Source organism: Capricornis sumatraensis, chromosome X (assembly GCF_032405125.1).
Source record: "Capricornis sumatraensis isolate serow.1 chromosome X, serow.2, whole genome shotgun sequence".
NCBI classification, from domain to species: Eukaryota; Metazoa; Chordata; class Mammalia; order Artiodactyla; family Bovidae; genus Capricornis; species Capricornis sumatraensis.
In genome coordinates this window covers 33,870,163-33,894,181 of record NC_091092.1, presented here as the reverse complement: position 1 = coordinate 33,894,181, position 24,019 = coordinate 33,870,163, and the positions used below count along the sequence as shown (strand labels likewise).

At 36.6% G+C, this 24,019-nt stretch overlaps 1 protein-coding gene across 3 annotated transcripts in view; it reads right to left on the bottom strand.

Annotated features, from left to right (window-relative positions):
- Window positions 1-24,019, bottom strand: part of TENM1 (teneurin transmembrane protein 1) — a 624,193-nt gene that overhangs the window by 354,314 nt on the left and 245,860 nt on the right. For all 3 annotated transcript variants that reach the window (XM_068962599.1, XM_068962601.1, XM_068962600.1), the window contains exon 5: window positions 14,675-14,913. In XM_068962599.1, the coding sequence (XP_068818700.1) occupies window positions 14,675-14,913 (239 nt within the window). The remainder of the gene's footprint in view (window positions 1-14,674; window positions 14,914-24,019) is intronic.

The following is a 24,019-nucleotide window of genomic DNA, read 5'->3' as shown; positions in this document are numbered from 1 at the left end:
AAATGCTGAAGACGGTATTACCAACATTCCTATTTTATAGATGAGGAAACTGAGGCATAGAGGCATTAATTAAGTTAGCAGTACTCTTGCCTGGAAAATCCCATGGATGCAGGAGCCTGGTAGGCTGCAGTCCATGGAGTCGCCAAGAGTCGGACACAACTGAGCAATTTCCCTTTCACTCTTCACTTTCATGCATTGGAGAAGGAAATGGCAACCCACTCCAGTGTTCTTGCCTTGAGAATCGCAGGGACGGGGGAGCCTGGTGGGCGGCTGTCTATGGGGTCGCACAGAGTCAGACACGACTGAAGAGACGCAGCAGCAGCAGCAGCAGTAAGTTAAAGAGATGCTTTTTGGTGAGTATATTTATTGACACTTAATAAAATCGTCAGGAAAGGTCACTGACTATCTAGATTGTGAGTAAAGTCTCAATTTCAGTTCTCACTATTAAAACAAAATTAAGTATGTTAGTTAGATTTAGGAAGCAATGGTCTGGGAGCTTTACATGCTTTGCACAATTTAATTAAAGAGAAAATCAACAAGGAAAGCTTCAGCAGCATTCCCATTTTAAAGCTGGCGAAACTGAGGCACTGAGGCATTAATGAAGTTACTGGTAAGAGAAAGAGATAATTTTTGGTGAGCCTATTTATCTGTACTTAGTAAACATTGTGGGTAAGGGCATTGTTTATCTAGATTTTTGTGGAAAACACTGGATTTCAACTCTCTCTTCTTAAAAAAACCCCACCAAATTCAATTATGTTACTTTGATCTACTAAGCAATGTCCTGAGTGTTTTACATGCTCTGCTTCATTCAACTAAAAAAAAAAAAATCTAAGAGGAAGGTGTTATCAACATTTCCATTTTATACACGAGGAAAGTGAGGCACAGAGGTATTAAGGCACAGAGGTATTACTCAATTTATTAGTAAGTGGAAGAGATCCTTTTTGCTGAGCATATTCACTATATTTAGTAAACTTTGTGGGAAAGAGCATTGTCTATCTAGATTGTTGGGGAAAAAAACTCAATTTCAATTCTATTTAAAAAAACAGATTAAGCATTTCAATTCTATCTAGTAAGCAATGTCCTGGGTGTTTACAGAGTCTACTTCATTTAATTAAACAAAAATCTATGAGGAATGTGTTATCAACATTCCCATTTTATAGATGAAAAAACTGAGGCTAGAGGCATTAATGAAGTTACTAGTAAGTGAAAGAGATGTTTTTTGGTGAGCATATTCATGTATACTTAGTAAACTATGTAGGAAAGGGCATTGTCTACCTAGATTGATGGGGACAAAACCTCGATTTCAATTCTATCTATAAAATAAAAAACAAAATTAAGTATGTTACTTAGATCTACTCAGCAATGTCCTGGATGTTTACATGCTCTACTTCATTTAATTGAAAATAAACTCTACAAGCAAGGTGTTTTCAGCATTCCCATTTTATAGATGAGGAAACTGAGTCTAGAGGCATTAATGAATTACTAGTAAGTGAAACAGATGCTTTTTGGTGAGCGTTTATCTATACATAGTAAACTTTGTGGGAAAGGGCATTGTTTATCTAGATTGTTTGGGGAAAAAAACTCAGTTTCAATTCTATTTAAAAAAGGACAAATTTAAGTACATTACTTAGATGTACTAAGCAATGAATTGGGTGTTTTACAATCTCTGCTTCATTTAATTAAAATCTATGAGGAAGGTCTTATCAACATTCCCATCTTACAGGTGAGGAAACTGAGTCAAGCAAGAGCCATTAATGAAGTTACTATTAACTGAAAGAGATGCTTTTCGGTGAGCGTATTTACCGACAGTAAAATTTGTGGAAATGAGCACTGACTAGATTGTGAGCAAAAGAAATCTCGATTTGAATTATCTCCTTTTAAAAAAACACACAAAATTAAGTATGTTATTCAGCTCTACAAAGTAATATCCTGGGTGTTTTACATGGTTTGCTTAATTAAATTAAAAAGAAAATCTACAAGGACGTTATCAAGATTCCCATTTTATAGATGAGGAAGCTGAGGGATGGAGGCAGTAATGAAGCGACCAAAGTGAATGAGATGCTTTTTGGTGAGCGTACTTATCGACAGTAAACTTTGTGAGAAAGGCCACTGTCTGTGAAGATTCTTGGGGAAAAAACTCGACTTAAATTTTATCTATTAAAGAAAATTAAGTATGTCACATAAATGGAGCAAGCAATGTTTTGGGTGTTTTGCATGCTCTATTTCATTTAATTAAGAAAAACTATGATGAAGGTGTTATCAACATTCCCAATTTTATAGATGAGGAAACTCATCTACAGATGAGGCATAGAGGCATTAATGAAGATACTAGTAAGTGAAAGAGATGCTTTTAGGTGAGCATATTCATGTGTACTTAGTAAACTTTGTGGGAAAGGGCACTGGCTATCTAGATTGATGGGGGAAGCAGTTGATTTCAATTCAACCTATGAAAAAATGTAAATATATTACTCAGATCTACTAAGAAATATCCCAGGTATTTTACATGCTCTGCTTCATTTAATTAAAAAAAAAAAACCTACAAGTAAGGTGTTATCAACATTCCCATTTGATAGATGAAGAAACTGAGGCTAGAGGCATTAATATGTTACTAATAAGTAAAAGGCTTCCCTGATGGCTCAGTTGGTAAAGAATCTGCCTGCAGTGCAGGAGACCTGGGTTTGATCCCTGGGTTGGGAAGACTCCCTGGAGAAGGGAAAGGCTACCCACTCCAGTATTCTGGCCTAGAGAATTCCATAAGTAAAAGAGATCCTTTTTGGTGAGCATTTTTATCAACATTTAGTAAAATCTGAGGGAAAGTTCATTTACTACCTAGATTGTTAGCAAAATAAATCTCGACAGGAAAAAAGACACAGCTGTGTATAACGGACTTTTGGACTCAGAGGGAGAGGGAGAGGGTGGGATGATTTGGGAGAATGGCATTCTATCATGTATACTATCATGTAAGAATTGAATCGCCAGTCTATGTCTGACGCAGGATACAGCATGCTTGGGGCTGGTGCATGGGGATGACCCACAGAGATGTTATGGGGAGGGAGGTGGGAGGGGGGTTCATGTTTGGGAACACATGTAAGAATTAAAGATTTTAAAATAAAAAAAAATAAAAAACTAAAAAAAAAAAAAGAAAGAAAGAAAATAAATTAATTTTAATGCTGGTTAAAATTTTTCATACCGTACCTTAAATCTAAGTAAGGCTTTGGAAGTTAATAACGTTAAAGATAAAATATTGCTGTTGTTGAATGCTATTGTGAAATAAATTCAAAAGTAAAAAAAAAAAAGAAAAAGAAAAACAAAATTAAGTACATTAACTTAGATCTATGAAGCAATGTCCTGGGAGTTTTAAATGCTTTGCCTAATTTCATTAAAAAGAAAATCAACGAGGAAGGTGTTATCAACAGTCACATTTTATAGATGAGGAAACTGAGGCACTGAGGCATAAATGAAGTTAATAGTAAGTGAAAGAGATGAGTTTTGGTGAGCCTATTTACCAATAAAGGTAAACATTGTGGGAAAGGGCATCTATCTAGATTGTTGGGCAAAAAAAGTTGACTTCAATTCTATTAAAAAAAAAACCAAAATTAAGTATGTTACTTAGTTCTACTAAGCAAAGTCCTTAGTGTTTTACATTCTGTGCTTCATTTAATTTGAAAGAAAATCTATGAGAAAGCTGTTTTCAAGATTCCCATATTATATATCAGGAAATTGAGGTACAGAGTCATTAACAATGTCACTAGATACTGAGATGCTTTTTGGTGAGTGTTTATCTATACTTAGTAAACTTTGTGGGAAAGGGCCTTCTCTAGATTGTTGGGGGAAAATACTTGATTTCAATTCTATATTAAAAAAGATAAAATTAACTATGTTACTAGATCTACTAAGCAATATCATGTGGGTTTTACAAACACTGCTTCAATTAGTTGAAAAAAATCTACCAGGAAAGTGTTATCAATATTCCCACTTTATAAATTAGGAAACTGAGGCACAGAGGCATTAATGATGTTACCAAAGTGAATGAGATACTTTTTGAGAGCATATGCATCAAAACTTTGCAAACTTTGTGGGAAAGGGCATTGACTATCTAGATTTTAATTCTCTCTATTAAAAAAATAAGTATGTTACTTAGATCTATTAAGCAATGTCCTGGGTGTTTACATGCTCTATTTTATTTAATTAAAAAGAAAATATATGAGGAATGAGTTATCAAGATTCCCATTTTACAGATGAGGAAGCTGAGACATAGAGGCATTAGTGAAGTTACTAATAAGTGAAAGAGAAGATTTTTCATGATAGTATTCATCTTCACTTAGTAAAGATTGTGGGAAAGGGCACTGTCTATCTAGATTGATGGGAGAAAAACTAGATTTCATTTCTGTTAAAAAAAAAGAAACTTAAATACGCTACTTTACTAAGCAATGTCCTGGGTATTTTACATTTCTGCCTCATTTAACTGAAAAAAAAATCTATAAGTAAGGTGTTATCAACATTCCCATTTTATAGAGGAGGAAACTGAGGCTAGAGGCATTAATGAAGTTGCTAGTAAGTGAAAGAGAAACTTTTTAGGAGCATATATATCTACACTTAGTAAAATTCATGGGAATGGGCACTGACTATCTATATTGTGAGCAAAATTAATCTCTATTTCAATTCTCTCTATTAAAAAGAAACAAAATTAAGTATGTTAGTTAGATCTACTAAGCATTGTCCTGGGTGTTATACATGCTCTACTGCATTTGATTAAACAAAAATCTGAGGAATGTGTTATCAACATTTCCATTTTATAGATGAGTAAACAGAGGCTAGAGGCATTAATGAAGTTACTAGTAAGTGAAAGAGACGCTTTTTGGTGAGCATATTCATGCATACTTAGTAACCTTTTGGGAAAAGATATTTCCCTTTCCTACTTAGGTTGATGGGGGAAAAGATCTCGATATCAATTCTATCTGTTAAAGAACAAAAAAGAAAAGTTAACTATGTCATTTAGATCTACTAAGCAATGTCCTGGGTGTTTTACATGCTCTGCTTCATTTAAATAAAAAAAAAATCTTTGAGGAAGGTGTTATCAACATTCCCAATTTATAGATGAGGAAACTGAGGCACAGAGGTATTAATGAAGTTACTGGAATGTGAAGAGATGCTTTTTTTTAATAGCATATTTATCTAAAATTAGTAAACTTTGTGGGAAAGGGCATAGTCTATCTAGATTTTTTGGAAAAAATAAACTCAATTTCAATTATCTCTATTTAAAAAAATAACATAATTAAGTATGTTACTTCTATTTACTAAGCAATGTCGTGGGTGTTTTACATACTCTGCTTCATTTAATTAAAAAGAAAATCTGTGAGGAAAGTGTTATCAACATTCCCATTTTATAGATGAGGAAACTGAGGCACAATGGCATTAATGAATTACTAGTAAATGAAAGAGATGCTTTTTGGTGAGCATATTTATCTACACTCAGTAAACTATTAGGGTAAGGGCATTGTCTATGTAGATTTTTGAGGAAAAAATACTCAATTTCAATTCTATTAAAAAAAAAAACAAAATTAAGTATGCAACTTAGATCTATTAAGCAATGTCCTGGGTATTTTACTTGCTCTGCTTCATTTAATTAAAAAGAAAATCTACGAGGAAGGTGTTATTAACATTCCCATTTTATAGATGAGGAAACTGAGGCACACAGGCATTAATGAAGTTACTAGTAAGTGAAAGAGATGCGTTTTGGTGAGAATATTTATATATACTTGTAAACATTGTGGGAAAGGCATTGTCTACCTAGATTGTTGGGGGGGAAACTTCAACTTCATTCTCCCTATTTGAAAAAGATAAAATTAAGTATCTTACTTAGATCTACTAAGAAATGTCCTGGGTTTTTTACATGTTCTGCTTCTTTAATTAAAAAGAAATTCTACAAGGACGTTGTTATCAACATTCCCATTTATTAGATGAGGAAACTGAGGCAAAGAGGCATTAATGACATTAATAATAAGTTTACGAGATTCTCTTTGGTGAGCATATTTATCTATACTTAGTAAACTTTGTGGGAAACGGCATTGTCCAACTAGCTTGTTGGGGCAACAAAACTTGATTTCAATTCTATTTTAAGAAAAAAACAACATTATGTATGTTACTTAGATCTATTAAGCAATGTCTTGGGTGTTTTACATGCTCTGTTTCATTCAATTTAAAAAGAAAATCTATGAGGAAGTTGTTATCAACATTCCATTTTACAGATGAGGAAATTGAGGCATAGAGGCATTAATGAAGTTACTAGTAACTGAAAGAGATCCTTTTTGGTGAGCGTATTTATCTATACCTCATAAAACTTGTGGCAAAGGGCCTTGTCTAGCTAGATAATTGGGGAAAAAACTCCATTTCAATTCTCTCTACTAAAAAAAACAACAACTAAGTTTCTGAATTTTCCAAAATAAAAATTTGTCTTACTCTATTTTTTCCCTATATTTTAAAGTATTTGCACTTTTTTTTTTGTCATGCAGGCAAAATAAGCACACTCATTCTATAGCTTTCAGCATGTTATTCCTTCACCATAATTGTAGCCCTAGAAAGGTGGGCAATTTGGACTAGCATAAAGGAGGCAGAAGAAACCCCTGAACTCACTGTTACTCAATTTTTGTGCAGAGAGCAAGTGAAGTAGGCACTTTGCCCTCTTGAATAGTTCCATTCTTAAACTTTTGATCACAGAATTGGGTTCAGTATTCTCTCTCTCCTAATTCTGTATTACTAATCATTCTAGTCAACTTTCTACATGTGGGCTATATAGTATGTCATGGCAAAGAGATTTATGGACTTAACTTATTTCATCCGTAGAGTTTGGATACTACCTGCATCCTGCGAAGGTGGGAGGAATTACTACTAATTTCATGGCAAAAGAAAGCAACATCAGTATCATTAACTGAGCATATTTAGTATGAGAGCCAGAGATCTCTACTCCCTAACTCTTTCAATCCAACAGCCTGTTTGACCCCAAGCACAATGTATTCTTGTGAGTTTCTATTGCCTCTTATATACAAACTGCTGACTGTGGAGAAACTTGATCAAAACATCAAATATTACCAGAGAAGCCGAGTCTGTGCCCTTCACAACCATTGATGAAGTACCTTAACCTCGCCTCCTCTTGATGCCTTGCATATGGTCATCTGTCTTCCTGACTACGACTTCATAAGGCTTATTTGTAAATTCAAGCAAATGTGCTTCTGACTGGCACTGATACATCACTGATGTCAAAATATCAGAGAGGATGAAGCATAAGGACCTTTTTTTGGATTCAGATGGAAAATATTACAGATTTATGGGTAAGTGATGACAATAGTCATTCCATAATATCTTCATATAATCAGTATGTTCCCATGCTTCCCTTCACTGAATTTTATGACCTCAAAACTTATTCAAAGAAATTATTTTTTTGCTGACCCAAAAGGTATAGTGGGGAGAAGTGGGGATGGGGCTGGTTGCCTGAACCCAGCTCTGACTTTTCACTTGCTGGATTTCCACTGCTTTTCAATGACCACTTACGGAGCCGTAATTCACAGAATGACTATTGATGTCCCATTGATATTGATGTGATTTCCCCTAGTGGATTGGGGGCAGCACAGCCTACAGGCATTAGTATCTAAAGGTTATGTATAATGGATAATAGAGGAAAATGAAATAGCAGAAAGGAATCTGCACAGCAAACAGAAGCAGTAAATAGTTTCAGTGAAAGATCTTAGTTGGGTTACACAGCAACTGCAGGGGGATTGAAAAAAAAAAAAAAAAAGCCCGATAACTCTTACAGACTCAGCAAGAGTTGAGAGTGAAATGGTTTTCTATTTTGAAATATAATACTTTTTTATTTCAACCACAGAAAGCCATTTAAAAATCATCCTGTGTGTTACAGTTGTTATGTGACATCTTTCACTTGAATGCCTATTTATGAATTCCTACTCTACCCTCCTGAGGTGGTCCATGATGCAGCACAGATGGAGTAAGTGGAGGAAGAGATTTAAACCAACTTATCCAAAGTCACATAATGTTCAGCTCATGACAGAAGTCAGAGCAAAGTTAGTGTTTGCCATTAATATCTCCTCATCTTGAACCCACTCAACCTACTGTGCTGTGCTTAGTCGCTCAGTCATGTCCGACTCTTTGTAACCCAATGCATGGACTGTAGCCTGTCAGGCTCCTCTGTCCATGGGGATTCTCCAGGCAAGAATACTGGAATGGTTTGCCATGCCCTCCTCCAGGGGATTTTTCCAACCCAGGGAATCCAACCCAGGTCTCCTACATTGAAGGTGGATTCTTTACCATCTGAGCCACCAGAGAAGCCCTCAACCTGCTGTACTAGCATTTAACCTGGTATTTGTGTCTTTTCAAAGTCTCATGGTATATCATTTCAATAGACACTCTCACCAATCCACACATCTTAGTTGAAGTAACCATTGCAATGGATGGCTTGGTAAATCTAATTTAATTTGTGATTTAATAAGAAAAAAACATGGTGGGTTTACTTAGTAGTGAAAGTGAAAGTTGCTCAGTTCAGTTCAGTTCAGTCACCCAGTCGTGTCTGACTCTTTGCAACACCATGAACCGCAGCACACCAGGCCTCCCTGTCCATCACCAACTCCCAGAGTTTACTCAAATTCATGTCCGTGAAGTCAGTGATGCCATCCAACCATCTCATCCTCTGTTGTCCCCTTCTCCTCCTGCCCTCAATCTTTCCCAGCATCAGGGTCTTTTCCAATGAGTCAACTCTTTGCATGAGGTGGCCAAAGTATTAAAGTTTCAGCCTCAGCATCAGTCTATCCAATGAACACCCAGGACTCATCTCCTTTAGGATGGACTGGTTGGATCTCCTTGCAGTCCAAGAGACTCTTAAGAGTCTTCAACACCACAGTTCTTTGGTGCTCAGCTTTCTTTATAGCTCAACTCTCACATTCATACATGACCACAGGAAAAACCATAGCCTTGACTAGATAGACTTTTTTTGAAAAGTAATGTCTCTGCTTTTTAATATGCTATCTAGGTTGGTCATAACTTTCCTTCCAAGGAGTAAGCGTCTTTTAATTTCATGGCTGCAATCACCATCTGCAGTGATTTTGGAGCCCAGAAAAATAAAGTCAGTCACTGTTCCCACTGTTTCCCCATCTATTTGCAATGAAGTGATGGGACCGGATACCATGATCTTCATTTTCTGACTGTTGAGCTTTAAGCCAACTTTTTCACTCTCCTCTTTCACTTTCATCAAGAGGCTCTTTAGTTCTTCTTCACTTTCTGCCATAACAGTGGTGTCATCTGCATATCTGAGGTTATTGATATTTCTCTCAATAATCTTGATTCCAGCTTGTGTTTCCTCCAGCCCAGTGTTTCTCATGATGTACTGTGCATCATAAGTTAAATAAGCAGGGTAACAATATACAGCCTTGACGTACTCCTTTTCCTATTTGGAACCAGTCTGTTGTTCCATGTCCAGTTCTAACTGTTTCTTCCTGACCTGCATACAGATTTCTCAAGAGGCAGGTCAGGTGGTCTGGTATTCCCATCTCTTTCAGAATTTTCCAGAGTTTATTGTGATCCACACAGTCAAAGGCTTTCGCATAGTCAATAAAGCAGAAATAGATGTTTTTCTGGAACTCTTTTGCTTTTTCCATGATCCAGCAGATGTTGGCAATTTGATCTCTGGTTCCTCTGCCTTTTCTAAAACCAGCTTGAACATCTGGAAGTTCACGGTTCATGTATTGCTGAAGCCTGGCTTGGAGAATTTTAAGCATCACTTTACTAGTGTGTGAGATGAGTGAAATTGTGTGGTAGTTTGAGCATTCTTTGGCATTGCCTTTCTTTGGGACTGGAATGAAAACTTACCTTTTGCAGTCCTGTGGCCACTGCTGAGTTTTCCAAATTTGCTGGCATATTGAGTGCAGCACTTTTACAGCATCATTTTTCTGGATTTGAAATAGCTCAACTGGAATCCCATCACCTCCACTAGCTTTGTTCATAGTGATGCTTTCTAAGGCCCACTTGACTTCACATTCCAGGATGTCTGGCTCTAGGTGAGTGATCACACCACTGTGATTATCCGGGTCATGAAGATCTTTTTTGTACAGTTCTTCTGTGTATTCTTGCCACCTCTTCTTATATATCTTCTGTTTCTGTTAGGTCCATACCATTTCCGTCCTTTATTGAGCCCATCTTTGCATGAAATGTTGCTTGGTATCTCTAATTTTCTTGCAGAGATCTCTAGTCTTTCCCATTGTATTGTCTTCCTCTATTTCTTTGCATTGATTGCTGAGGAAGGCTTTCTTATCTCTCCTTGCTATTCTTTGGAATTCTGCATTCAAATGGGTATAATCTTTCCTTTTCTCCTTTGTTTTTCGCTTCCCTTCTTTTCACAGCTATTTGTAAGGCCTCCTCAGAGAGCCATTTTGCTTTTTTGAATTTCTTTTTTTGGGGAGATGTTCTTGATTCCTATCTCCTGTACAATGTCATGAACCTCCATCCATAGTTCATCAGGCACCCTGTCTATCAGATCTAGTCCCTTAAATCTATTTCTCACTTCCACTGTATAGTCATAAGGGATTTGATTTAGGTCATACCTGAATGGTCTAGCGGTTTTCTCTACTTTCTTCAATTTCAGTCTGAATTTGGCAATAAGAAGTTCATGATATGAGCCACAGTCAGCTCCCAGTCTTGTTTTTGTCAATTATAGAGCTTCTCCATCTTTGGGTGCAAAGAATATAATCAATCTCTTTTTGGTGTTGACCATCTGGTGATGTCCATGTGTACAGTCTTCTCTTGTGTTGTTGGAAGAGGCTGTTTGCTATGACCAGTGCATTCTCTTGGCAGAACCCTATTAGCCTTTGCCCTGCTTCATTCTCTACTCCAAGGCCAAATTTGCCTGTTACTCCAGGGGTTTCTTTACTTCCTACTTTAGCATGCCAGTCCCCTATAATGAGAAGGACATCTTTTTTGGGTCTTAGTTCACTTGTGTCCAACTCTTTGTGACCCCATGGACTATAGCCTGCCAGACTCCTCTGTCCGTGGAATTCTCCAGGCGAGAATACTGGAGCTGATTGCCATTTCCTTCTCTAGGGGATCTTCCTGATCTAGGGATCGAACCTGGGTCTCCTGCATTGCAGGCTGATTCTTTACTGTCTGAGCCATCAGGGAAGCCCAAGAAGTAAGTGAGCTGCAAAGTTTATTGCAGTGCTAGGAGAGCAGCAAGGCCTGGCACTCAAAAGCTTGTCCTCTGGAGTCAGTCTGCTCTTGCTTAAAGCTCAGGATATTCCCTTCTTAGTGATGTGACCTCTTAATTTCAGTGTGACCTATATGTGATCTCTTACATTGTCTATGCCTCAGTTGTCTCATTTATAAAATAGATTTAGTCTGATACCTATCTTTAATGACTGTTTGAGGATGCAATGAGCTAATACAAGTAGAGTGCTTAGTGTAATTTTTTTTTTTCAGTAAACTTTTATGGACAGGGTTGCTATGTGCCAGGCAGTGTTTGTGGAGCTGGGATACAGCCATGAATAAAACAGTTAACTCAGAAACAGTGAATGTGAACAGTGAGTAGTAAGTATAAAGATGATGCTTTTGCACTGTGGTGTTGGAAAAGACTCTTGAAAGTCCCTTGGACTGCAAGGAGATCCAACCAGTCCATCCTAAAGAAGATCAGTCCTGGGTGTTCACTGGAAGGACTGATGCTGAGTCTAAAACTTCAATACTTTGGCCACCTCATGGGAAGAGTTGACTCATTGGAAAAGACCCTGATGCTGGGAAAGACTGAGGGCAGGAGGAGAAGGGGATGACAGAGGATGAGATGGCTGGATGGCATCACCGACTTGATGCACATAAGTTTGTGTGAACTCCGGGAGTTGGTGATGGACAGGGAGGCCTGGTGTTTTGCGATTCCTGGGGTCGCAAAGAGTCGGACACAACTGAGTGACTGAACTGAACTGAACTGAATGGTAACAACAGCGATAATAATATTTAACATTTATGATATACTTATATGGCTCAGCTGGTAAAGAGTCTGCCTGCAATGCAGGAGACTTGGGTTTGATCCCTGGGTTGGAAAGATCCCCTCGAGAGGGGAAAGGCTACCCCCTCCAATATTCTGTCCTGGAGAATTTCATGGACTGTATAGTCCATGGGGTTGCAGAGTCGGACATGACTGAGCAACTTTCATTTCACTATATGTTTTAGGCAGTCTCCCAGGTTCTTTAGATATATTGAGTTCAGTTCAGTTCAGTCGCTCAGTCGTGTCCAACTCTTTGAGACCCCATGAATTGCAGCATGCCAGGCCTCCCTGTCCATCACCAACTCCCGGAGTTCACTCAGACTCATGTCCATCGAGTCAGTCATGCCATCCAGCCATCTCATCCTCTGTCGTCCCCTTCTCCTCCTGCCCCCAATCTCTCCCAGCATCAGAGTCTTTTCCAATGAGTCACCTCTTCGCATAAGGTGGCCAAAGTACTGGAGTTTCAGCTTTAGCATCATTCCTTCCAAAGAAATTTAATTAGATGGCAACCCTATGTTACAGGTAGTGTTTTAGGACAATTTTACAGATGAGAAAATGGAGGCCTTAAAAGGGTAAATAATTTGCCAAAGATAATGTGCGTAAGAAGTGGCAGAAGTCTGAAACTACTTGTTCATGACCATTGTACTTTATTGCCTGTTGTCATATTAAAATATTCCAGTTTCCCCTATTAAAATGGCAGTCCTTGAAATAACGGAAACATTTTATTTTCACATCTGAAATGAATATATAATCTATTAAACAAGGCTCAGTGTATAATATAATTTTTATATAAGTGGGCATGTAAAAAATTTAAATAGAAACATAGGTTTGGACAGAGTATAAATCTATTAATAAAGAACTTGGATTTGTTTATTCCAAATGTAAAGTCTTATGTCTAAAATATCATCTCTTTGTACAGTAAAAGCTAAAAGAAGATAACCTATAAGATAAAAATTGGTCTCATAATTGAACAAGGACATTTTAAAGGGCCTCTAATGTATTCAAACTTTTCAAATTACTCCTTGATTTGAATGACATCATATTAAAATCCTGTTTATATTACAGTACTTTCTCATCTCAGACCTCCATTCCTTCAGCATCATTCCTCATTAAACGTTATTACAATCTAAATAAATGTTCATACTGAGTTGTCCTAAATTGTCTGAGGTAAAGGATGTAATTTTGATCTTATAAGTTAATATTATCCACATTTAATAGAACCATTGTTCAATATATTCAGATTGTACAATGAAAATAGAAAAGAGAAAATCATGAACATCAATATAGGCTGTGATCTTATATTGCTGACATTATCAGTGACTCCACTACAAAATATATTTGCTTACTTACTATCCTTTGTTCTATGACTCAAAAACTGGTCATGAGAACTTTCTTATTGTTCACATTTTTAACAAATCAGACTCAACAAAACTTACTTTTTTATAATTAGAAGAAACTCTGAATTCCTTTTTTATCTATCTCTCAGAACCATATTCAATATATCTTTGTGGATAATTCCCCTTCAATTAGGAAATCAGGCTAAACTTGAAAAGAAGATATGAGGGACATACTTAGAAAGAACTTTTTTTTTCTACCATCATATGTTAGTCTTCTAGGAATACTGCTTCCACAAAATACATATTTCTTAAGTTAATTTAAATTTTAGGCCACAAAACCACTCAAACAAGGAAATTAATGTTCATTCAAATTAAAATGTCATCCAGAAAAATCAATATGACTTGCTATTGAGAAAGAGTAACTTGGGGGCTTCCCAGGTGGCTCAGTGATAAAGAATATGCCTGCAATGCAGGAGACACGGGTTTGATCCCTAATTTGGGAAGACCCCCTGGAGAAGAAAATGGCAACCCACTCTAGTATTCTTGCCTGGGGAAATCCCAGGGACAGAGGAGCCTGGCAGGCTTCAGTCCATGGAGTTGCAAAGAGTCAGACATGACTTAGTCACTGAGCATGCGAGCGCACACACACACACAAACACACACACACACGAAGGGTGACTTTAATCAAGATGCCTCAAGAAGAATCATATTTTTCTTAAAAGCAGAAAGTGTGCCTCACTACTATTTTCTCCTTTATCACTGCAAACATAGTTACTACACAATTTTGCCGCCATTTACCGAGTGAAAATAAGAAGACATTTTTTTTTAGTCCCAGTGTAAAACTCCACATTCTTGGAAAGAAATTATGCCCTAGATTTTCCAATAGTTTCCAAATAACTACTACTTTAATGAAATTGCTACCTGAAAATTCAGTAGCAGTATTATTTTTTAACTATAATTTAAGAAGCTCCTGTAGATTGGTACTTATGACTTCTAATGAGAAAACCATAACAACCTTCTAATTGAAGGGAAAATGGTTAACTACAGTAATTGCAATCAATAAGACTGTGTTAGTAGTATAAATATTTCTTCTCAAAGAGCAGTTCTTACCCTCCTCAGCAGTATTTAAGGTTAGGAAGTACCCAAAAAAACTAATTAGAAATCTATCTGTTATTTGTAATACTAAGCCTTAGTTCACATTTGTAGGTCAGAGAGTATAGAAAGGAACCCCTCACTCCCAACTCCAGCACAAGCAAAACCAGATTTTGATGAAGAAGAAAAGGGAAGCATGGCAAAAAGGGCTTACCGATCACATAGGCTAGTAACAAGGCCAGAGTCACTGTGATGGCAGTGGCACTCAAGGCCGTGCACTTCCAGTTGCAGCACCTGTAGGGTTTGTTGAACGTAAAGGCAGGTCTGGAAAAGGTGCTTCGAGGAAGAGGCCTGGGAGGAGGCGAGTACACAGTATTGGATGTCAGTGGGTAGTTCTGACTGGCTGCACTAAAGATGGCTGAGGAACCAGATCCGTGCTTGAATAGGAAATGCCTGCAGAAAAGAAACAAAAATTGGGGCTATCAAAACCAAAGCCACTTGCTACAGAAACATAAACCCCATTAAACAATCATGCTGCAATAAAGCAAAAGGGAACTAGGAAGAACTCCACAAAATTTTCATATACCTAACACTTAACTCCACAATGCCCATGGTGGTCTTCTTTTTGTCTTCCTATTTTAGATTTTTAAGAGGAAGAAAGAGATCTTCTGTTCCTGAATTTTTGACTAATGAGGTTCTCAATCTCTGAGCATTACCCTTCCACATTTGGTGGCATTCACTATACTGTTCCCTTTCATTGAATATAATACGCAAGAACAGGAGGAGAAGTCTCATCAGGCATTTTGATAATATGAATGGCCCAGGGGCCAGTATTTAGAGACTAGCTTTCACAGACACATTTCCACCTAATATTTTATTATAAAATTTGCCAAACATACAGCTAAAGCAAAGAATTTTTATAACAAACATACATCTACTCCAGAGAATATCAAGTGAAGAAATTCAGTAAATCTGGACTAGGTCCTAAGCAAGTATATTTTAATAAAACATCCTAGGTAAGTTTAATGTGTATCTCCAGTTGAGCAGAACTGGTTTTAAAAATACTAGATTTAAATTTTAAAAGACGATTACCAAATAAATATTTTTAAAAATAAAAAAACAAAACCACACATATACTTGTGAACTAGATTCTATACTTAACATATGATTATATTCACTTTATCACATTTTTATCCATCTCACCATTCCTGTCTTAATCCATATATTTTTTTAAACATCTCATTTTTTATTTCATTTGTAAGTATTTCAAAATAAGCTGCATACATCAGTACACTTCTCTTGACATGTTTTAAATTTTATATTATTTTCTAGAGTTCAATAAGTTCTTACAGATTTTTAATGTAAAATTTATACACAATGAGTTTGAGTTTTTTAGATTCCACATATGAGTGATATCCTACAGTATTTCTTTCTCTGATTTATCTCACGCATAAGATCCTTGAGGTCCGTACATGAACTGGTAAAAACAAAGAGCAGAGTATTGGTAACCAAGGGCTGATAAGTGGGGATAGGGGGATGTTTAAGGCTACAAACTTGCAACTAGCAGAGAAATAAGTCTTGGAGATCTAATGCACAGTATTGTTATAGACAATAATAATGTAAAAAAACATAAAAGATGCTAACGTGGTAAATCTTAATTATTCCCAATACAAAAAGTAAGAATAATTATAGAGATGTTAGCTAATACTACAAATGACAATGGTATTGCAGTATAAAAACGTATCAATTCAATATGGTGTACACAAGCTTATACACTGTTATAAGTAAACATATTTCAATGTGAAAACTATACACAATGAAATGCACACATTTGCAGTGTACCTTTGCTGTGACCTAACAAATGCAATCACCTGTGCAACCCAAAGCCCTGTGAAGATACAGAACATTTCCGTCACCCCAGGAAGTGCCCTGTCTTTCTAAGTAAATCTCTATCCCTAATCCCCAGAGGCAATTGCTAGTTTGCATTTTTTTCCTACCCTGCATTAATTTTACCTGTCCCAGAACTTCATACTGCTGTCATGTTTGATTTACTAAAGGATGTTTATTGACACCTCATGACTATTGTAATATGGATATTTTGTAAACAGAAGTGATACATTCACATGGAAGGAGTTGGCATGAAAATGATTTTGTGTAATACTTTACCCTTATCAAGTGCTAAGTACCATGCATTGTGTTAAACACTCATTCTCTCAGTTAATATTATATTATTATCTTCATGGTGTATTTAAGGAAATGGAGGCCTAAAGAGGTTAAGTAACTTGCTTAAATCCACCTAGTAAAAGAATAACAAGGCCATAATAGGATCCCTGGCCATTCCAGCTCCAAAGTCCTCAATCTACTCTACTGCTCAGCCTAGGGCAGTAAAACACACTGCTAAATAGAAAACATTCTGTTGCCACGTGTTAATGTAATACATCACAAGACCCTTCCACTGAACAAAGAGACAACATCACCTTGTACATGTCACATACGCTCATCATTAGGAATATTTTAAGACTGATATCTAGCTTCCATTTTTAAAGAATGAAAGCATGTACGTTTAAATGAAAAAATAACTGTCCACATGTCAGTTAATGAAACTGTCCACATTAGAGTTTTGCTTTAGTTTATGAGGATAAATGGTATTTAAAGGGCAGGATTGCTGAGGGGAGTGGAAATTCATAAGACTTTCTGGAAGATAATTGGCTTTCTATAACAAAAGGCTTAAAAGATGCATATTCTTTGTCCAAAAATTATGCTTATAGGAATTTCTGCTGAGGAAATGATGCGTATGACAATGTACATTGCAATGTTATTTATAGTAGCACAACATAAACACTCAGATGTTCATTAATATTATTTTATAAATACAGAGTAGAATACTATACAACCATTACAAATTTAATTGTAAAAGAATATTCACTAGAAAAAGAGTTTACAGATCATCAAGTAAAATCATGTAGGTTTCAAAACAATGTGGGCAATACAATTTTTAAAATAAAAGATATGCTAATGAAAAAATAATAATTTGTTTTTATAATAATAATTTGTTTAATAATAATAATAACCTTTGGATACTAGGCTTATTTCTTTAAAATTTTCTGCCTTGAGCTTATATATTTTCTTGTAACTAGTATCAAAAAGATTGGGAGTGGGATGGGTGGAAAAAATGCAGTGACTAACACCAACCACATGCATAGTTGGTTCTATTTATGCACATGATTTATTGAGTGCCTAGAAACATCAGGTACCAAATTAGGTACTTTATATGCAATATTTTGATCCTAGTATGTCTGTGGGGTCAATATTATTATTGTAATCTTACAGATGATGAAACAGAGACAAAAAGAGGTTTAATAGGAGCAAAGTGGTATGATAATAGCAAAATGATATGATGATAAGGGTCTTATCATAATAATAAGAGGTAACATTCATTAAGCGCTTATTTGTGCCAGACATTATTCTAATTAATTCATAAAGCATTACATAATTTAAGCTTCACAACAACCCCATTACAGTAAGCATTTACATTTACAGATGAGAAAACCAACACAGAGAGGTTAAGTAATTTGTCCACATTCCAACACCTAGTAACTGGTAAAGCTGACTTTCAAGCCCAAGCAGTCTGGCTCCAGAGCCATTGATCCTAACTACGACATTATAGCACACCACACCAGGGTTCTGCAGTTAGTGGACACAAGAAAATTTGAACCCAGGCCTGTACATCACAGAAGAAGCATGCTTTGTGTTCATTTGGTCATGCGGATGATATTGAATTGAGCCACACTTTTACCCTGTTGCCTTTGGTACCCGAGGGAAAAACAGGAGAATGATGGCTATAGAATCAGTTAGAAAGGATCTCAGAAATCATCTAGCAGCTCAACATGCTCATCTGCAGATATAAATGGAGGCCCAGAGAATAAAAGTGGATTACTTAAAAGAAACATCAGCAGCTAATGGCATGAATGTACTTAGAATTGGGGACTTGTAAAATAGTATATTTCCATTGCCCTGTGCTACCTGCCAACCAGTCTTCACGGAATCACCACAGAGTTCTAATCTGGGTTAACTGACCCAAGCTAACCAAACACAATCTGTTCAAACAGTACTAGAAAATACATATCTATTTTTTTCTGTATGTCACATGTTCTCACAGTAAGTTTTAAAGACCATCTTAATTGTTTTGAATGAATGGGGGACCATTAGAGAGAAGCTAGTGTTTGGTCATCAGGACTGTAAAGGAATTATTGCTGCTTTTAAAAGCACTGACTGTATCCCTAGAATGGAAAAACAGTACATAGCAGAAATAAGATTAAATATATTTTATTGAAAAAGTGACTCATAGTACTCTTGCCTGGCAAATCCCATGGACAGAGGAGCCTGGTGGGCTGCAGTCCATGGGGTCGCTAAGAGTTGGACACGACTGAGCGACTTCCCTTTCACTTTTCACTTTCATGCATTGGAAAAAGAAATGGCAACCCACTCCAGTGTTCTTGCCTGGAGAATCCCAGGGACAGGGCAGCCTGGTGGGCTGTCGTCTATGGGGTCACACAGAGTCGGACATGACTGAAGCGACTTAGCAGCAGCAGCAGCATTAGGTTTCTTTCATTTGATTGTACTTCCTCATTAGTCCCTGAAATAATCACCTTCATGTCATAGGAGGTAGATTTCTTCTTTAATGTCTTATCTCTTCCAGCCTATGTTTTCTGTGACCATCTAATATACTAGTGAGGGAGAAGTATAGCACTTTGTAAACAGCAGAGTGGAGAAGGCTCCCCATCTCCCTATCACAACTTAGTAGTTACTCTGGAGGTGATAAAACGTCACTTGCATATAACTGATCATATACAGCAACACTCTAATAAGCTCCTATGGAACAGAAGAGAAATCTAGCAGTATGGGGCTTTTTAATTCAATGTTTGGAGATAAAATCTTCGATCCTCTGCATATTTATGAAGAACAATTGAATTTTTGAGACAACATAAGTGGCCCCATATGTTGGATATTGATTTGGTTTGGTATATCATTAAGAGGTAGAAGAAAGACAAAGAAAGACAGAGAATTGTTGGCTATTATGATGGCAATTACAAGCAATAATCAATATTCCTGAGCACTGTAATTTCATCTTGATATATACCAAAGGATTTCCAAATGCAGTTTCATAAGTAAAATATTACAGCATAATGAATAAATTCAACAGTCGTAGCAGAGCAACATTTAAACTAATTCATATTTGAGTGGAGTCCAAATCACAGTCCTTGGTGAGGGTAGATAATAAAATGAGTTCTGGTACTAAGGTTCCTGTTTTCTTATTAACAAGCTGAGATTAAGAGTCTCTGCAGAAAGTGATCTATACTTTGATGTGCATCATGAAAAACAGCAATGCAAATGCTATGTATTGTCAAAGGCTTTGCAGTCCATTGTTGGAAAGCAAAACTACTGCCTAAATGTGTTTTCATAGTCCCTGAAAAAAGTAGGAGCATAAAGACAAATGCACAGTGCTAGACTTCAGCTATGTGCTCATAAAATCAGATCATCTGTCTAAGCACATTGCTTTTCCCAGGGGACCTGAGGATATACTAAAATGTTGCTATCAATTTCATACAATTGGGTTTTTTTCCACAGAGGAAATGATAAAAATGCAGTTCAAGAGTTTATGTGTAAGTAGTACTCTCCTTTGCATCTGTTTTAATATTCAACTTCAAATTTAAAAAGGAAAAGCAAGATATTGCCAAAAGGAAATGGGCATATAAGGAAATTGAAAAAAATATCTTTAAGACTGATGAGACTCAGTGGTGGTAAATGGGAATATAATAAATGCTCCTGTAAGGATTTTAAAGGGGGAAAATGTACTATCTCTTTTTAAAACCTACATACAACATAATTCTGAGGGTATATGTTAGCACTAAATGATGTGATTTAATGTGGCACTTGAAATTCTATAGGAAATAAACAGAAATCTACAGCTTTCTAACAACAGATGCATAAATAACCAGTGAATTTCTTCTTTTACATCTTATAAACATCCTTATGAGATGAGTTTCCAAACCTGCATTCACTTAGCTACAAGCATTAGACTCTTTTTTACCCAGAAGAAGGAATTTAACTTACTTCCAGTTAAAAGCTGAGGCTGATTAAAAAAAATAATAATAAAGAGGAAGACTGCAATGAAAAGGTCTTGAGTCAAGTTATTAGGGCCAAATCACAATCAGATATGGTAGTGGAATTTAGATATTTACTCTTTCTAAAAATTATAAAATGCATTTTTTATTGTAATACAAAAACACAAAATACAAAATTTACTACCCTATACCATTTTACAGTGTATAGTTCAGTAGTATTAAGTATATTCCCATTATGGTGAAACAGATCTCCCAAATCACTTCATCTTGTACATGTGAAACTCTAAACCCATTAAACAACTCCTCTTTCCCCAATCTCCTCAGCCTCTGGTAACCACCATTCTAATATTTTTCCTCAAATTTGACTATTTTATATACCTCATGTAAGTAGAATCATAAAATATTTGTCTTTTTGTGACATTTCACTTAACATGATGTTCTCAAGCTTTAACCATGTGACTGGATCTCCTTCCTTTTCAAGGCTGACTAATTGCATGTATATACCACTATTTGTTTGGCCATTCATCCATTGATGAACACTTGGGTTGCTTCCACCTGTTGGTTATTGTGAATAATGCTGCTATGAACATGGGCATGCAAATATCTCTGAGATCCTGCTTTCTATTCTTTTGAATATGTATCCCAAATTGAGATTGCTGGATCATGTGCCAGCTCTATTTTTATTTTTACAGGAAATCTCCATACTGTTCTCCATAGTAGTTGTATCATTTTACATTCCCACCAACAGTGCAGAGTTCCATTTCTCCACATCCCTGCTAATGCTTGTTATTTCTTGTCTTTTTGATGATAGCCATCCTAATGGGTATGAGGTGACACTTCATCATGATATTGATTTGTATTTCTTTGATGATTGGTGATGTTGAGTGTCTTTTCATGTGCTTGTTGGCTGTTTTTCATATCCTATTTGGAGTAATGTGTATTCATAGGTATTTATTCTTATGCCTCCAAAGACAAGAGAAAATAAAAGAAAATGGCATGCTGGGTCAGCCCCATTTTCTTTTCTGACAAGAATATTTCATGGTGTTTTGTGGCAAAGTGTGATTACTGGCAAGATACCAACCTCAGCATCTCTAGTTTTTACATAATAGCCTATTCTTGATACTCCTTTTTAGGATAAATAGATCCAAACTCTGTTTGAGCCCAAATGGTATTATTAGCTTGGGCAACCTCTTAAGGTAACAATTTTTTTATTAACAGCTATATAAAAGTGGATTTCAATTTATTTGTTCTAGGGTCCTTTCTTTCAAATTTTAGGCCACCCTGTCCATATGTCCCATTCAAACCTTATATGCAAGTGTTCATAAAGAAGTCTATAGTCTCTCCATGTTGTTCATAGTTTTTAAGAGGTTTTTTAGTGTCAGGATATCTATGGATTGGGCTTTCCTGGTGGCTCAGCAGTAAAGAATCCACCTACAAACAGGAATCACAGGAAAGGCAGGTTCAATCCCTGGGTCAGGAAGATCCTCTAGAGGTGGGCATGGCAACCCACCCCAGTATTCTTGCCTGGAGAACCCCATGGACAGAGGAGCCTGGCAGGCTACAGTCCATAGGGTTGCAAAGAGTAGGACATGACTGAAGTGACTTAGCATGCATGCACGCATCTATTGGGTTGGCCAAAAAGTTTGTCTGCATTTTAACAAACTTTTTGGCCAACCCAATATCTAAACCTTAATTTTTCTAAGTTTAAGCCTTAGTTCTATAATCTATTTTTTTTTAATTTGAGATGACTGGTTTATTATTTTACTTATTTATTGATTGATTGATCTTCATTGTGGTGCAAGAGCTTCTGATTGCAATGGCTTCTCTTACTGTAGAGCGTGGACTCCAGACCCATGGGCTTTAGTAGTTGCAGAATACAAGTTCAACAGTGCACATGGGCTTAGTTGCCCCATGGCATGTGGAATCCTCCTGGAGCAGGAACTGAACCATTTCCCCTGTATTGGCAGGTGGACTCTTATCTACCATACCACCAGGGAAGTCTTATAATCTATTCTTAAATGGTAATCTTCTATGATCTAGATCAGTATTCTTGTGATTTTCCAAGTGAGGTAGCTTGTTGCTAATGGGAGAGAGTTTTAGAAATCTTTTTTTTTTTTTTTGGTGGCTATTATTTCCTCTTGCCTCTTAATCAGAAGTAATATCTGCCCTACCTCTTCAATTTCCTCTGGACTGTATATTTGCTAAGGGCAGAGACCAAGTCTTAATTTTTACATTCCTGTCTCATACTTCAAAGGTACTCAATGAATAAATATTGATTTGAAAGATGTTTTTGTTCTTCCAAAAGGCTCTTGATTCCCTGTACAGAATGAATGAGGCTTGGGGACTCTAAAATAACTGTTTCACTTGTGAGAAAATAATCTCTTGCATTCCTGAATATGAAAGGACAATTATCATTCACAGCAATTATTTCTAATTATTCATATTTTTATTAACAAGTCTTTCCTTACTCAAATGTCTCAAACCGAGATGAGATGTGACTCAACTATTTCTTTGACTTGTTTGTTTCTTTTAGATTGTGAAAATAAAATGAAAGCTTATCACTGAACTATAGCTTTTATTATACAGACCTTTGTCAGCAAAGTGATGTCTCTGCTTTTTAATACACTATCTAGGTTTTTCATATCTTTCCTTTCAAGGAGCAAGTGTCTTTTAATTTCATGGTTGCAGTCACTGTCCATAGTGATTTTGGAGCCCAAGAAAATAAAGTCTGTTGCTGTTTCCACTTTTCCCTCATCTATATTATCCACATGTCATAGTTGAGGAAGCTGAGTTTCAGCTGCTAAGTTTAAGTAAATTTCAAAAGTCATACAACTGGTAAATGATAGAATTGGGAATCTACTTCAGTTTTTTTGATTACTAGAATACAACCTACATGAGAATAGGAATGTCTGTTTGTCTTTTTTACTGCTGTGTCCCCAGCATATAGACTCACGCCTAACAAACAAGTGGTGCTCAACAAATATATTTCTTTTGGACCACATGTGAGATCTTAGTTTTCTGACTAGGGATCCAACCCCGGGCACCTGGGGCAGTGGAAGCATGGAGGCCTAACCACTGGACTACCAGGGAATTACATCAATAAATACTTTTAAATCTATGCATGAACAATGAAACCCATCTACTTAGCCACTATGCACACACTAACTCATGACATCCCTGATGCCATTCCTAATGCTAATCATTCAGTTCAGTTCAGTCGCCCAGTCGTGTCCGACTCTTTGCGACCCCATGAATCACAGCACGCCAGGCCTCCCTGTCCATCACCAACTCCCGGAGTTCACTCAGACTCACGTCCATCGAGTTGGTGATGCCATCCAACCATCTCATCCTCTGTTGTCCCCTTCTCCTCCTGCCCTCAATCTTTCCCAGCATCAGAGTCTTTTCAAATGAGTCAGCTCTTTGCATCAGATGGC